Source organism: Mustela erminea, chromosome 18 (genome assembly GCF_009829155.1).
Source record: "Mustela erminea isolate mMusErm1 chromosome 18, mMusErm1.Pri, whole genome shotgun sequence".
NCBI lineage: Eukaryota > Metazoa > Chordata > Mammalia > Carnivora > Mustelidae > Mustela > Mustela erminea.
Window position 1 is genome coordinate 48,278,453 of NC_045631.1, and position 15,063 is coordinate 48,293,515.

The window sequence follows — 15,063 nt, forward strand, 5'->3', positions numbered from 1 at the left end:
TGTGTTTATCCTTTTTATAGGAACTGTTTTTTTGTTCTCCCACCTTATCCAAAACTGGATATTATCACCATCTTAAATTTTTGCTATCAGATGAACAAAGTCACGTATCACTTTCATTATATTTCTTGGGATTAGTACCAAGGTTATTAGGCATTTGTGGTTTTTCTATGGTTTACCTATTTATGTTCTTTATCGTCTGTCCTATTGAGTTGCCGGATTTTTTTTTTTTTTAAATATATAGGACCTCTTTATACATTATAGATATTCATTGTCTATTGGCTACCTATGTTACAAAGATGTTGTCTTAGTCTTTCAAATTTGTCTATTCTAATTGTCAAATTGTCTATTCTAATTGACAATTTCTAATTGTCAAATTTGTGGCAATTTTCTTTCAATCACTTCATTTTTTTAAAGAAGGCAGGTCGGGCGCCTGGGTGGCTCAGTGGGTTAAGCCGCTGCCTTCGGATCCGGTCATGATCTCAGGGTCCTGGGATCGAGCCCTGCATTAAGCTCTCTGCTCAGCGGGGAGTCTGCTTCCTCCTCACTCTCTGCCTGCTTCTCTGCCTACTTGTGATCTCTCTCTGTCAAATAAATAAATAAAATCTTAAAAAAAAGAAAAAAAGAAAAAAAAAGAAGGCAGGTTGATTTCACAGTCTGTGGAGACAAGATCATATATTTGCAAGGACAGAGGTCAGTAGGACATACAGAGAAACTACAGATGGCATGAAACAGGGTCTGCAAGCAAGAATGTTCCTTCATTGTATTACATAACTACAGCAGCTAAAATTTTAATAAAAGAGTTATATACTCAATGACCTGCCCCATGCCACACGTCACTTCCTTCTACAAACATTTTCTCTCCACTTCTAGGATCCTCAGCCTAAACAGAAGTAATTTTTCCTTATACTAAGTCAAAATGGAAGTCTTGAGCAAGCAGTTGGGTTGGGGCGGGGGAAGGCTCTGGCCACCATGAATGAGATTTGATACTCCTTTGGCTCTGAAAAATATGGAAGTCATCCTTTGGAATGTGCCTTTTTTTCCTTTAAACTCTTTATAATGATTATAAATTCAATACATGATTGCTATAAATAGCTTAGGGGTGGCTCCACTTTTTTGTAGTGAAAGTAGCCAATCCTCAAGTCTTGGTGAATACCCTCTCCATGTAATTTAAGCCAGTAAGATGTAGAAGTGCAATGTACAGTTATGATTTTTTTCATAGTTTTTTTTTTTTTAAGATTTTATTTATTTGACAGAGAGAGATCACAAGTAGGCAGAGAGGCAGACAGAGAAAGAGGGGTAAGCAGGTTCCCTGCTGAGCAGAGAGCCCGATGTGGGGCTCGATCCCAGGACTATGGGATCATGATGTGAGCCGAAGGCAGAGGCCTTAACCCACTGAGCCACCCAGGTGCCCCTTTTTCATAGTTCTTAATTCGGGGAGGTAGAGGAGAGTCACAGATCCCTTTAAAACTCTGATGAGAAGCTACACGTTCTCTCCCCAGAAAAATGAACATTAAGCACACACACATAAAATGTTGCCTAAGAGCCATGGCACTGAAATTCCTATTTCAGGAAATCAGAGCCATTGGAAAATGGTGGCCTGGTGAACTCAACCAGCTAATGCTAGTCCTTAAGTAAGCTTCTTTCCCCATCTTGAGCTAGCTTCGTTTGTTATTAGGCCTGCTCTAGGGACTCTAGAATAATTTCTAAGCCACTTTCAAGAGGGACTTTCATCTATACCCGCCAGAACTGCCCCTATACTTTTTTTGGAAGGGTCTGGATTTCAAAGACATTCATGAGGTTCCACTCAATCACAGCCTCCCTCTGGCAATCCTTTGTTCCTCTCTCAAAATACTGTCAGATTTGTGAAGCAAAACTATGCTTTTGTGAAGCTGGGCTGCCTATTTTTATCTGCCCCTTATCACCCCATCTTCTGAAATGTGTTGTTTCTTCTCTGATTAGTGTTCCAGTCATGCAGGAGAGACCCAAGGCTCATGGATAAAGACCAATCAAGGCTTTGGGGAAAAGAAAAAAAAAAAAAGCAAAAAAACCTCAACTTCTCCAACAATGGACATGGTTATACTTTATAAGGAACATGAGCAGAATAAAATTTGTTTAGGGAATTAGTTCTGTGACAGCCATATGCTCAAACTCAGAAATGCCACAAATTAATCCTTGGGTAAGAGAAGATCAACCACCATCTACAATGCCCCCCCTTCCCCCCCTGCTTCTTCTTAATTAAGCACTGGAGGTGGCTAGCTTAATTAGGGAGAAAGACTTCCAGGGGTGCCTCTAAGCATGGTGAGGTTGTATTCCATACAAACACACAGCCAGGATGTCACTGGGACTAAAATTCAGCCCTAAGCCAAGAGCGCAGCCTGAATCTGCCTGGAGGGATGTCTTCCTGATTCTAACAGGGCACCAGGGCTTACCAGTTGGCCCAGAAGACATCTACCATTCTTTAATCTGTGTGGACTGAATTTATTCAAGTGTCCATACAATCTAATCTGATTTAAAGTTGTTCTTAAACTTTAGCCAGAATCATCTGGAGGGCTTGTAAAAACACATTGTTAAAACACACACATTGAGGGGTGCCTGGGTGGCTCAGTGGGTTAAAGCCTCTGTCTTTGTCTCAGGTCATGATCCCAGGGTCCTGGGATCGGGCCCCGCATCGGGCTCTCTGCTCATCCAGGAGCCTGCTCCCCGCCCCCCCCCACCCCGCCTGCCTCTCTGCTTACTTGTGATCTCTCTCTCTGTCAAATAAATAAATAAAATCTTAAAAAGCAAAACAAAACACATTGGTAGGCTAGAACCCCAGAGTTCCTGATTCAGTGGGTTTGGAGTGGATCCTGGGAATTTGAATTTCTAACAAGTACCCAAGTGGGAGCTGATGTTACTGGCCTGGGGACCTCACTTTGCACCAGCGCTGTAAGCTACAGGCAAAGGTTTTTGTTTTGTTTTCTCTTTTTAACTTTGGATCTTTCCCATGTTTACTAGTGCGAGAGCCTCACTGAGCCCATACAGACCAAAGAAAAATACGCCACTTCAGGTAGGCAGAACTGTAGGTGAACAGTGACACACCCATTTCCCTGAAAGGCCCCCAGTCCCTCACATGGCCTCCAATAAGGGGCTGAGAAGGCGGTCTGTGGGCAGGTTATTTCCATCCATTTGATTGACTGAGTGTCTGCATCTGTATAAGGAAGGAGCCCCCTGTTTCCCTGGCAAGCAGCTCAGCTGGGGGCAAGGAATTTACATGGAATTGATGGCATGGTTCTTAGACCCCTTGCTCAGTGAAAAGGCTGCTTGTTTTGGTTGGAGCTAAGATTGTGTACACGGCAGGGTGGTGGGGAGTGGAGACCTTCTCTGGGGAATACAGGGCTCCCCCATGGTCTAGATCCACTAACCACACACGATTTTCCTGCACTCAGATACAGAAAGGCTTTTTGTCGATAGCCTCCTTGAGTTGTTAATGTGTCCACCTAAGCCATCCTGAGTAAATAGGTAGTTCTCCTCTGAGAGCTCTTCAGGACCGGAGGCCTCTATTTTCCTCTGATGCATTAGTCTAGCTTTGGGCCCCTGTAATAGTCTGAGGATCCCCCCACCACCCCGCCCTGCCACCCCGGACTAAAAGTCTTTAGGTCTTCATTGCCCCTGGTGTGAGAGAAAAGAGTCGGTCTCCATTTTCTGTACTGAGATGTTCACTTACTGGTTATCCACCCACTTTTTTTTTTTTTTTTTTTTTTGGTCTATACCCTGCCTCTGCTCAAACCCTCTTTTCTGATCAACAGGCCTGCAGTGTTTTGTCCTCTTCATCAGGAACCAGCAACCCTCTCTGATGCTGCCTTTTCTGGAAGGTCCTCTATGGCATTCTGGCACTACTGAGAAATCTATCAAAGTGCCCCATCTCTTGGCCCTGAGGACCCCATTCATTTGCCAATTTAGGCTTTGAATATCCTTTTGATAGTCCCTTAGTGTGGGTGGCAAAGACACCAATGAGCTTAGAGGAGCCCCGTTGGGAGAGGTCAGCAGTTCTTAAGGGTTTTTCTATCTCTGCTCCCTTTCTAAAAATCTGAGGCAAGTTCCCCCGAGGAAAAAACAAACAAACAAAAACAACCAAAAAGCTTTGTTTCATAATCAGGGGAAGTCATCATAGCAGACTCTCCCTCTACCTGCCTCACAGAGACAACCACAAATAGGTCTCAGGGACATGTCCTGTGAGCAGCGACCTGCGGGGGCGGGGCGGGTGTGTGTGTGGTATGGGTAAGAAAGAGCAAATGATGACCTTTCAAAAGAAATCTCTTCTAGAGGTCTGCCTTTGGACAAACCCTGACCCATGGGCTCTTCAGAAGATATGGATCTGGGAAAAATGCAAAACCGAAACAAAACCAAAACAACCCCCCAGAACCACATCTTTTCAAGGTGGCCCAGAAACAGCTAGCAACATCGTTGTCTTTACCCATTCAGCTCCATGTAGCTTTTCACTTTAAAGGGGATGCCTTCTGCTAAGAAGAGGGAGGGATTGGTGGAACAGTGATAAAAAGCACCAAAACGCAATCGAGGTTACCCTCAGAACAAATTCAGTGTGGCTTAGGAAGAGGCTGAGGAGGAGGGCATTTCATTAGACGATCAGATCTCACCCAAGTCACCAACTGGGTGTGTTTGTTTCTATTTATAGTCAAGGACACTAGCCTCTCACGACCGATTCTGGGCACGTGGAAGATTCGTGTGGACCAAACAACAGTGCCCAGGATCTGGAAAGGGTGGTCCATCCACCAAGGGATGAAGCGATCCTGACTTTCATTTACTGGGAATGTGCAGAACTTGTTTCATTCCTCCCAAAACCATGAAAAAAAGAAAGGAAGGAAGGAAGGAAAGGGGAAGGAAGGAAGAGAGAGAGAGAGAGAGAGAGAAGCCACAATAGTCTCCGTTAGGATGAAGGGACACCTATGCCCCTGCCTTTGAATTCTTTCAGAATCCTTATGTTTTTGGCAAGGGAGTGTTTCAAGGGTTCTCTGAATCAAACGACTGCTTTTACTTGATGCAATGGTTCAGAGAGTTTTGATCTTGAATCAAAGTTTGGGATAAATCAGGATGGGTTTGAAATCCATCCAAAGGAGAATTATGGAGCCCTGTGTTATGAAGTATGTCAGCATCAAACCTACAGGGGTCCTATGTATTAGCCAATAACTAAGTACGGTTGACCCTTGAACAATGAGAGCATTAGGGGTGGCAACACACACCCTCTTTCCCATCGGATTGAAAATCCATCCCCCAAAACTTAACTCCTAATAGCCTACTGTTGTCCTTCAAGCCTTACTGATAACATAGGCCACAGATTAACACATATTTTGTATGTTCTATGCAATCAATTCTATATTATTACAACAAAGTAAGCTAGAGAAAAGAAAATGTTATTAAGAAGATCACAAGGAAGAGAAAAAAAAAGAAAATCATAAGGGAAACACATTTATGGTACTATACTTACTGAAAAAAAATCTGCACATAAGTGGATTCACGTAGCTCAACCCCGTGTTGTTCAAGGGTCAGCTTTATCGTGGTTATTCTAGACCAAGCTTCTATGATTACATTCTGCGCCGTTATGTGCCACGGACAGTGCTATTTCCACTTCAGGGGGCAACAGTCCTGCCTTTGTTGTCTTTCTAGGTAACATATGAAGCCAGATGGGCTGCAGCCCAAATCAACAGGTTATGAAGTTGTTCTGGAAGTTATTTTGGGTTAGTTGACTTACCATACCATTCATCAACCCATGCAAAAGCCTGTCTATGTCCAATCAGCAGAATATCCCGGACCACCTACAAAAGTAAAAGAAAGACGTTGAAATAATAAGATGTTTGATTAAAACTACCAGGAAAATAGATTGTTCCCAATTCTAGGAATCCTGACAATTACACATTTCCCCATCCCTCTGTCCATGTGATAGCAAATACATACACATACACAAACACTGTCTCACATACACAAATCGTGGGCTTGCTCACCTGCTCAGCCCTTCCGAGGCTATCTGTGCTGTAAAATAATCTCTTCATCTTAACTGAAAGTTGGACTAGGGACACACTAGGGACAACAGGTTGGCAGCACATGGCAATGACCGGAATGAATCTCTAGGCTAATCACCTTGAGTTTTCCTCTTCGTTTATCTTTTTAAAAAAATTTATTTATTTGAGGGGCACCTGGATGGCTCAGTGGGTTAAAGCCTCTGCCTTCGGCTCAGGTCATGAACCTAGGGTCCTGGGATCGAGTCCCACATCGGGCTCTCTGCTCAGCGGGGAGTCTACTTCTCCCTCTCCCTGCCTGCCTCTCTGCCTACTTATGATCTGTCTGTCAAATAAATAAATAAAATCTTTTTAAAAAATTTATTTATTTGATGGGACGCCTGGGTGGCTCAGTTGGTTAAGCAGCTGCCTTCGGCTCAGGTCATGATCCCAGCGTCCTGGGATCGAGTCCCACATCGGGCTCCTTGCTCCGCAGGGAGCCTGCTTCTCCCTCTGACTCTGCCTGCCACTCTGTCTGCCTGTGCTCGCTCTCGCTTGCTCTCTCTCTGACAAATAAATAAATAAAATCTTTAAAAAAAAAAATTTATTTATTTGAGAGAGAGAGCGCACGAACAGGGGGAGGGGCAGAGGGAGAGGGAGAAGGAGAGGTAGGCTTCCCACTGAGCAGGGAGCCCAAAGCAGGACTCGATCCCAGGACCCCAGGATCGTGACCTGAACCGAAGGCAGACACTTAACCGACTGAGCCATCCAGGTGCCCCTCTTCATTTATTTATTTATTTTTTCCTCTTCATTTATTTATACCTGAAATAGGTTCAATTTCAGTAGATGTCTCTTACTGGCACTAAGAGATCATGAACGTTGGAAATCAAGAATGCTTTTTTGGGTAGCAAGTGACTTTGCAGCAAAGGTACTTATTCTCTGATGAAATATCCTAAAAATTGCTCCAATTTTTTATTTTTATATTTGAAAGTGTGGAATACGAGATAAGAAAACACCTTTTTGGATGTGACTTTCATGTAGTGGAAGAGGGGGAAAAGGCAGTGTAATCAACTGTTATTGACAGAGATAAAATAAAGAGACCTTGACTAGAATAGAACGTAATGGGAATGACAAGCTTGGTTAGAGACAAAAGGAATAAAATTGTTTCTTATGGTGACACATCATAGCCCTAGGAGACTAAGAAGGATAGATAGTTTGTGCTTGCCTGCATGTGTGTGTAGCGCTGTTCATGTGCCTTAATTTTATGGTATTCTTGGTGTCCTCTATAAATATGCTGTTTTATGTTTCTTGGATACTCACGTGTTCCCTTCAACATTCCTTTCTTCCTGCCAAACAAATCCAGCAATTGTCAAAAACCTCTCAAGAAAGGTTCAGGCACGTTTCAATAAGTGAAAGATTTTAATCTGGTGAATTTGCAGAAGCAAAGGAAGCATTTATAATGATGTGTTTATTTCTCCGAGCTTCTGGATATCTAGCGAAGCTTTTAGGATGCGGAAGGAGGAAATATGTCATGAAAATAAGAAACAACATGAAACCATACCCACTTGAGTGCTGACTGTGTCAAATGCATGGAAATGAAAAGAACAGCATTGGGGCATCAGTAAAATATACCCTATTACATTAAGCACAACACAGCTGTCTGCTGGAAACGAGAATTCAATAATGTGCTAATGGTTCGCTTTCGAACATTTTTTTCCCCTCTTAACTGTGAATAGATTCTTAAAAAACAAAGGTGTTCAGAGAAAGGCGTCCCTGGTGCTTTAAAACCATGCAAATACTAGCCTCAAATACTCATTAGCAACTCGTGTGCCAGAGCAGGTGTGTTCTGGGGCGTTGGTAACACTTCCTTATATTTGGAAATGGGTAACAGGAAGGCCTTTTCCTAGAGTGGAATTCCTACAGGTATTTTAAAGAAACAGAATCTCAAAAGTAGTCAAGTCGACTGTGAGAAAAGAAACACAGTGAGCTCTACGGCAATCCAAACAGGCTTTATGAAAGGTGCATGCGCTAAGTACACTATATGGGGTCTAGTAAGAGAGCATTTTGGGTTAAAAAATAAGGGGAGGGGGAGTGGAGCATCTGGGTGGCTCAGCTGGTTAAGCATCTGACTTTTGGTTTTGGCTCAGGCCATGATCTCAGGGTCATGGGATCAAGCCCTGTGGCAGGCTCTATGCTCAGTGTGGAATCTGCTTGGGATTCTCTCTCCCTCTGCCTCCCCTCCTTCTCTCTCTCTCTCAAATAAACAAATAAAATCTTAAAAAAAAAAATACAGGGGGTTGCACCTAGTGGCTCAGTGGGTTAAAGCCTCTGCCTTCGGCTCAAGTCATGATCCCAGGGTCCTGGGATCCACCCTGCATCGGGGGCTCTACTCAGGGGGGAGCCTGCTTCCTCCTCTCTCTCTCTCTGCTTGCCTCTCTGCCTACTTGTGATCTCTGTCTGTCAAATAAATAAATAAAATCCTTAAAAAAAAAATACAGGGGGTGGGGGGGATGTTACAGGAAGTTGAAGAAGATACAGCTTAAGGCAGACCCAGAGCTGAAGCTGGAAGATATTTACTGTGGGAGCATCCTTCTGCTTAATAACTTAGGACACAGCAGGGAAACAGGTGGCCTCCCCAAACTTGATTTCCATTTCCCAGAGCAGAGTGGGCTCTGGAGTGCAGCAAAAGAGCAGATGGACACACTTCTCTGTTTAAGAAAACACCAAAGTTGGGGCGCCTGGGTGGCTCAGTGGATTAAGCCTCTGCCTTCGGCTCAGGTCATGGTTTCAGGGTCCTGGGATCCAGCCTTGCATCAGGCTCTCTGCTCAGCAGGGAGCCTGCTTCCCCTCCTCTCTCTCTGCCTGCCTCTCTGCCTACTTGTGATCTCTCTCTCTGTCAAATAAATAAATAAAATCTTAAAAAAAAAAGAAAGAAAGAAAGAAAAGAAAACACCAAAGCGGGGTGCCTGGCTGGCTCAGTGGGTTAAGCCTCTGCCTTTGGCTCAGGTCATGATCTCAGGGTCCTAAGATTGAGCCCCATATGGGGCTCTCTGCTCAGCAGGGAGCCTGCTTCCCCCCCACCTCTGCCTACTGGTGATCTCTGTCTGTCAAATAAATAAAATCAAAAAAAGAAAGAAAGAGAGAGAGAGAAAGAAAGAAAGAAAGAAAACACCAAAGCTCTCAAATATGTTCTCGAGTTTGCTATTATCATGAACCCAAGTTCCATCTATTCCTTGGACCTCAAAACCTCATACATTTTATTGCCAACTGGTCAGCAATCTCAGTAGACAAATGCATCTGAGTAACACAAAGCTCAGTGCATTACAGCTAAATTCCAGGGCCCCCAAAAGAATTTCAGAAAGCTATTCTTTATCAGTTTTTAAGTGGAAAAATAAACAGATATCTAGCCTATCTGGAATGTAGAGACAACTCGGGGAGTATTTATTTTTATGAAAACAGGAGGCGTTACAAAGGGCAATGCTCAACATTGCATTTTCCATTTGTTTCCATGAGGGTAAGAGTCATGTCCAAAGCTCCTAATAAACTTAAATCATCACCAAGTCTTGTTCCTGCGACAAAATGGACATGTTTAGCTAAAGTGGGTATATATTTGAAATCTGTGTTTTGAGTTGTTTTTTTTTTTTTTTAAAGATTTTATTTATTTATTTGATAGAGACATCACAAGCAGGCAGGCAGAGAGAGAGGAGGAAGCAGGCTCCCTGCTGAGCAGGGAGCAGGGCTCGATCCCAGGATCCTGAGATCATGACCTGAGCCCAAGGCAGAGGCTTAACCCACTGAGCCACCCGGGCGCCCAAGGTAACAGAATTATTAAATGACCAGAAATACTGATCTAAAGGGCCACTGGGATTTCTTAGGTTGTCTTGCTTTAGGTGGCTATATTTGCAGGATCTTTTTTTTTTTAAGAGAGAGAGAGAGGAAGCACATAAGCACATGACTGGGGAAGGAGAGGCAGGCAGAGGAAGAGAGAGAATCTTACGCAGGCTCATGCCCAGCATGGAGCCTGATGTGGGACTTGATCTCATAGCCCCGAGATCATGACCTGAGCCAAAATCCAGAATCAGATGCTTAACTGACTGAGCCACTCAGGTTCCCCTATATTTACAGGATCTTTTTTATTTTTATTTTTTAAAGATTTTATTGATTTATCTGACAGACAGAGATCACAAGTAGGCAGAGAGGCAGGCAGAGAGAGGAGTAAGCAGGCTCCATGCTGAGCAGAGAGCCCGATGTGGGGCTCGATCCCAGGACCCTGGGATCATGACCTGAGCTGAAGGCAGAGGCTTTAACCCACTGAGCCACCCAGGCACCCCTTACAGGATCTTTTGAGTGAGAATTATCTGGCGGCCAAACACACACATCAGCCCTGTGCCTCTGCCTGGAACCATAGTACCAGAGTATGAAGTACAAGTACTTCTGCCTGCAACTAGATTAGCCTGATGCCAAAGGGAAGAAGTATTCAGTACTGAAAACCCAACTTCCTGGATCTACTCATCCAACAGACGTGGAGGTCACAGAATCAGAAATGAAGTGCAAAGCATCAAATTAAACCTATATGTAAAGTGGATTTTCACGAAAACAATGTTCTCCAGATGCAGTGATGTCGTATTGGCTCAGCACCGGGCGTGTGTTGGGCGTCGTGCACTCCAGCTTACGGTAAAGACAGTCAGTGTGTCCACAGCCCAGGAACTGCCATTTACTCACTTACCTTGTGTACAAATTGTTCCACTCTGGTCTGAAGCCCCCAGACCTCGAACTTCACGGTCACCAGCTTGTAGGAACACATGATGGGTTGATGACTATCTCTCCAGCCTTCCCTTAATTGTCCCCGTCCTGTCTTCTCGGACTTGAAATGCTTGGGATCCTGGGGGGAGAAAAAGAAATCAAAGAAATGAACGTAAAAGTTTAACCATCATTTAGAGGAAATGTCTCGAATAGGCAAATCCATACAGACAGCAAGATTAGTGGCTGCCAGGGGAGGAGTGACTACTAATGGATAAAAGGGTTCCTGTTGGGGTGACAAAAATATCCTGGAATTAGATAGTGGTGGGAGCTGTATCACTTTTGTGAATATACTAAAAAACCCTGAATTATACACTTAATTAAAAGGGTGAATTATATACATCTCAATAACCCAAAATGATAGCTCGCCTATTCACATGTCAAAAACATGACCTATTTATTTATTTTTTAAAGATTTTGTTTTACTTTTTTATTATTATTGTTTTTTAAAAGATTCCATTCATCTATTTGACAGACAGACATCACAAGTAGGCAGAAAGACAGGGAGAGAGAGAGAAGGAAGCAGGCAGAGCCCAATGCGGGGCTTGATCCCAGAACCCCGGGATCATGACCTGAGCTGAAGGCAGAGGCTTTAACCCACTGAGCCACCCAGGCGCCCCAGAAACATTTTTTTTTTCACAGTTCAACCCGTTCCTGGGTGTGTAAATTGTTTCAACAACTTTGGACAATTGCTCAGCACTATCTATGACCGTCTACAGAGCTCAGCATGTGCCTATCTGTGATCTGACAATTCACGTTCTACGTGAAATGGATACCTCCGGCCACCAAAGGGTGTACTAGAACATTCACAACAGCTTTAAACATAACAGGCAAAAACTGGAAATAGCTCAAATGTTCATCAACAGGAAAACAGGAAAACTCCATCGTTCCCCCGATGGAGTACGATACAGCAATGAAAAAGAGCAAAGCGCTGATCCACATAAGACCGCCTATGACACTCACAGACAGTACGCTGAGCAAAAGTAGCCAGACACAGCAGTGTACAGAGCATGATTCCAACCGAAGCTCAAGGTTCTCTATGGTGTTTAAAGTTGGAATAACGGCAGTAACCTTTTGGAAGGGAGGGTGGATATGAAGAAACACAAGGGAAATGTCTAGGCTGACTGTCGATCTGGATGACTATATGTAAAAGTTCACTGAGCTCTAGGGGCACCTGGCTGGCTCATTTGGAAGAGCGTGTGACTCTTGGTGTTGGGGATGTGAGTTCAAGCCCCATGCTGGGTACAGAGTTTACTAGCAAGTAAAATAAAAATGAAAGTAAAAAAAAGTTCACGGAATTTTGTTTATTTTTATTTTTTAATTACTTATTTATTTATTTATTTTTTAAAGATTTAATTTATTTATTTGACAGAGAGAGATCACAAGTAGACGGAGAGGCAGGCAGAGAGAGAGATAGAGGGAAGCAAGCTCCCTGCTGAGCAGAGAGCCTGATGCGGGACTTGATCCCAGGACCCTGAGATCACGACCTGAGCCGAAGGCAGCAGCTTAACCCACTGAGCCACTCAGGCCCCCCCGTTTATTTTTATCTTTTTAAAAAAAATTTTAGAGATTTTATTTATTTATTTGTCAGAGAGAGAGAGAGCACAAGCAGAGGGAGCAGCAGGCAGAGCAGGCAGAGGGAGAAGCAGGCTCCTTGCCGAGCAAGGAGCCCAACGCTGGGCTTGATCCCAGGACCTTGCGATGATGACCTGAGCTTAAGGCAGATGCTCAACAGACTGGAGCCACACAGGCGACCCAGTTCATTGGGTTTTAGACATAAGATTTGTGTTATATTATACTTAAAAAATGAAATAAGGTTAAAATTTTTTTGAACATTTAACCATTTAAAATTTTGTCAATGACTGCCGTGTGGACAGCTACTGTGCTACCTTTCTAGCATCTCTTCTGGACCACTATCCATTGGGAAAGCCAGAACCTTTCCCTTGTGCCTTACAAAGCTCCTGCATCCCCATGCTCCAAAGTTCTAGAACCTTCTAGGCAAGTGTTAGTTCTTCCTGAAATTCCTTCTCCCCAGCCAACTCCTCCATTTTGACTGACTCTTCTCTTCTCTCTTTAAAACTTCTTAAGACTTGATCTAGCACAGATGAACTTCAAAAAACATTATGCTGAATGAAAGAAGCTGGTCATCAAAAGCCACATTCTAGAATTCCATTTATATAAAATATTCAGAGTAGACCTGTCTACAGAGAAAGAAAGTAGAGTAGGGGCCCAAGGCTGGGGAGTAGGATGGTAAGGGGAATGACTGCTATGGAAACAGAGGTTCTTGTGGGGGTGATGAAAATACTCTAAAATTAGATATAAAGTGATGGCTTACAAGTCTGTAAATATGCTAAAAACCATTTAATTTTGTACACCTTAAATGGGTAAACTCTATGTTATGTAAATTATATATCACTAAAGCTGTGAGAAATATAAAAATGCAATATAAAAACACACTACGCGGGGCGCCTGGGTGGCTCAGTGGGTTAAACCCGGTGCCTTCGGCTCAGGTCATGATCCCAGGGTCCTGGGATGGAGCCCCGCATTGCGCTCTCTGCTCTGCTTCCCCTTCTCTCTCTGCCTGCTTCTCTGCCTACTTGTGATCTCTGTCTGTCAAATAAATTTAAAAAAAAAAAATCTTAAAAAAACCCCACAACAATATGCGACACCTTGGTAAGATTTTTCAGGGTGTGCACTGGTTTTGAGTTGGCTGATATGCCTGCATAAAACAGTATTGTAACAGTCATTATCCTAAGTACGTTTACTGAGTGCACAATGTGGGCACAGCACAGAACCAAGTATTACATTATGCTCTACCTTGACCTGGTTTCTTCGCCCTGAGGGGTGTGGGAGGGCAGCCACTGTGTGTGTGTGTGTGTGTGTGTGTGTGTGCACACGCACGGGTGTGTGCACAAGCGTGGCCTGGAAGGTGTGGTCTATGTGTGGTCATAGAGCCCTTCCACTCAGAATGAACTCTGCTCTACTTCAATGATTTCCATTCCCTGACCTTCCCCTGGGGTCCCTCATTTGCAGTGGCTGCAGTAGAAGACATTGGACCTGGGGGTAGAAAAGACCAGAGTGAGACAAACAGATAATTAATGGAATACCAAACTGACAGAAGAGATTCTGAAAGACAAGAAGGAAAAGAGAATGCATCCTAGGTATTCCATGGGAATAAATGCTCTGTGAAGGGAGGGGCTGGCAATTTGAGTATGGGTAGCATTTTCGATTCTTTGGTACCAATGTTGTCATGCTGTATTTTTATCACCTGAACCAACCCAGAAAGTGCCACTGACATTGCACGCACAGGTTTGGAAAGATTATGTTAATGTAATAACATGATACATGAAAAAGGCACCAGCACAGGGTCTGGCTCATGGCGAGTACTTGGGTGATGTTGACTATTGTACTTTGTAAGGCAGTCACAGAAGCATCCGAGTTAACACAAGCAATCCTGCAGCCCGGGACAGAGACACTAATACCTTTCCAAAGCACTCTGGAGTGGCTGGTAAAAGATTAGACAGTTCAAGGCCATGGGACTAATTCCTGCCTACCCCATGTTCCTATAACCTATAATATGCCATCGGGAGTAAAAAGAGAAGACCAATAAATCAAGAAGTATCACCAGGGAGACCAATACATCAAGAAGTATCACCAGGGAGACAACAGTAGAAAATCTCCAAGGACGGTCTCCATCATTTCCCTACCTTCCTGCACCAGTATGCTGTTCCTCTCACCGAGAGGTGGAGGCAGTCTCTCCTCACTTATAACGTAACGTGACCTAGAACTTGCTTTGACCAGTTGCAAATGGCAGAAAAGATACTGTGTCAGTCCAGGCCTCTACAGGAAGCTAGAAACCAGAAGCGGGACACAATGTAAAAAGTCTGGTTTGATTACCCTGAGACCGCCATATTGGGAGGAAGCCCATGCTAGCCTTGGGGAGAGGTGCTCACCCACCCTGGCTGAGAAGCCAGGCATGTAAGTGAACAGGTCAAACCTGATATTTCAGTCCAAACATATGCCACGAGGAACAGAAGATCTGCCCAGCTAAGCCTCGTTGAAGTTGCAGAGTTGTGAGAAGTAATGCCCTGTCATTATTTAAGCCGCTCAGTTCTGGAGTGGATGGTTCCTTAGCAAGAGAGCACAAACTACACGCATCGTGTGGATTACAGAACAGGTGCAAACACTGGGTTCACCAAACGATGAAAAGAATGAATGCTGCTTTGTCTTTTCACAGAACACACCAGAGGTTCATACCATAAACCACACGTCT

At 43.8% G+C, this 15,063-nt stretch overlaps 1 protein-coding gene across 3 annotated transcripts in view; it reads right to left on the minus strand.

Moving 5' to 3' along the window:
- Positions 1-15,063, minus strand: part of PITPNC1 (phosphatidylinositol transfer protein cytoplasmic 1) — a 257,099-nt gene that overhangs the window by 13,970 nt on the left and 228,066 nt on the right. For all 3 annotated transcript variants that reach the window (XM_032320018.1, XM_032320019.1, XM_032320021.1), the window contains exons 7-8: positions 10,717-10,872; positions 5,747-5,810 (exon numbers count right to left, since the gene is read on the minus strand). In XM_032320018.1, the coding sequence (XP_032175909.1) occupies positions 5,747-5,810; positions 10,717-10,872 (220 nt within the window). The remainder of the gene's footprint in view (positions 1-5,746; positions 5,811-10,716; positions 10,873-15,063) is intronic.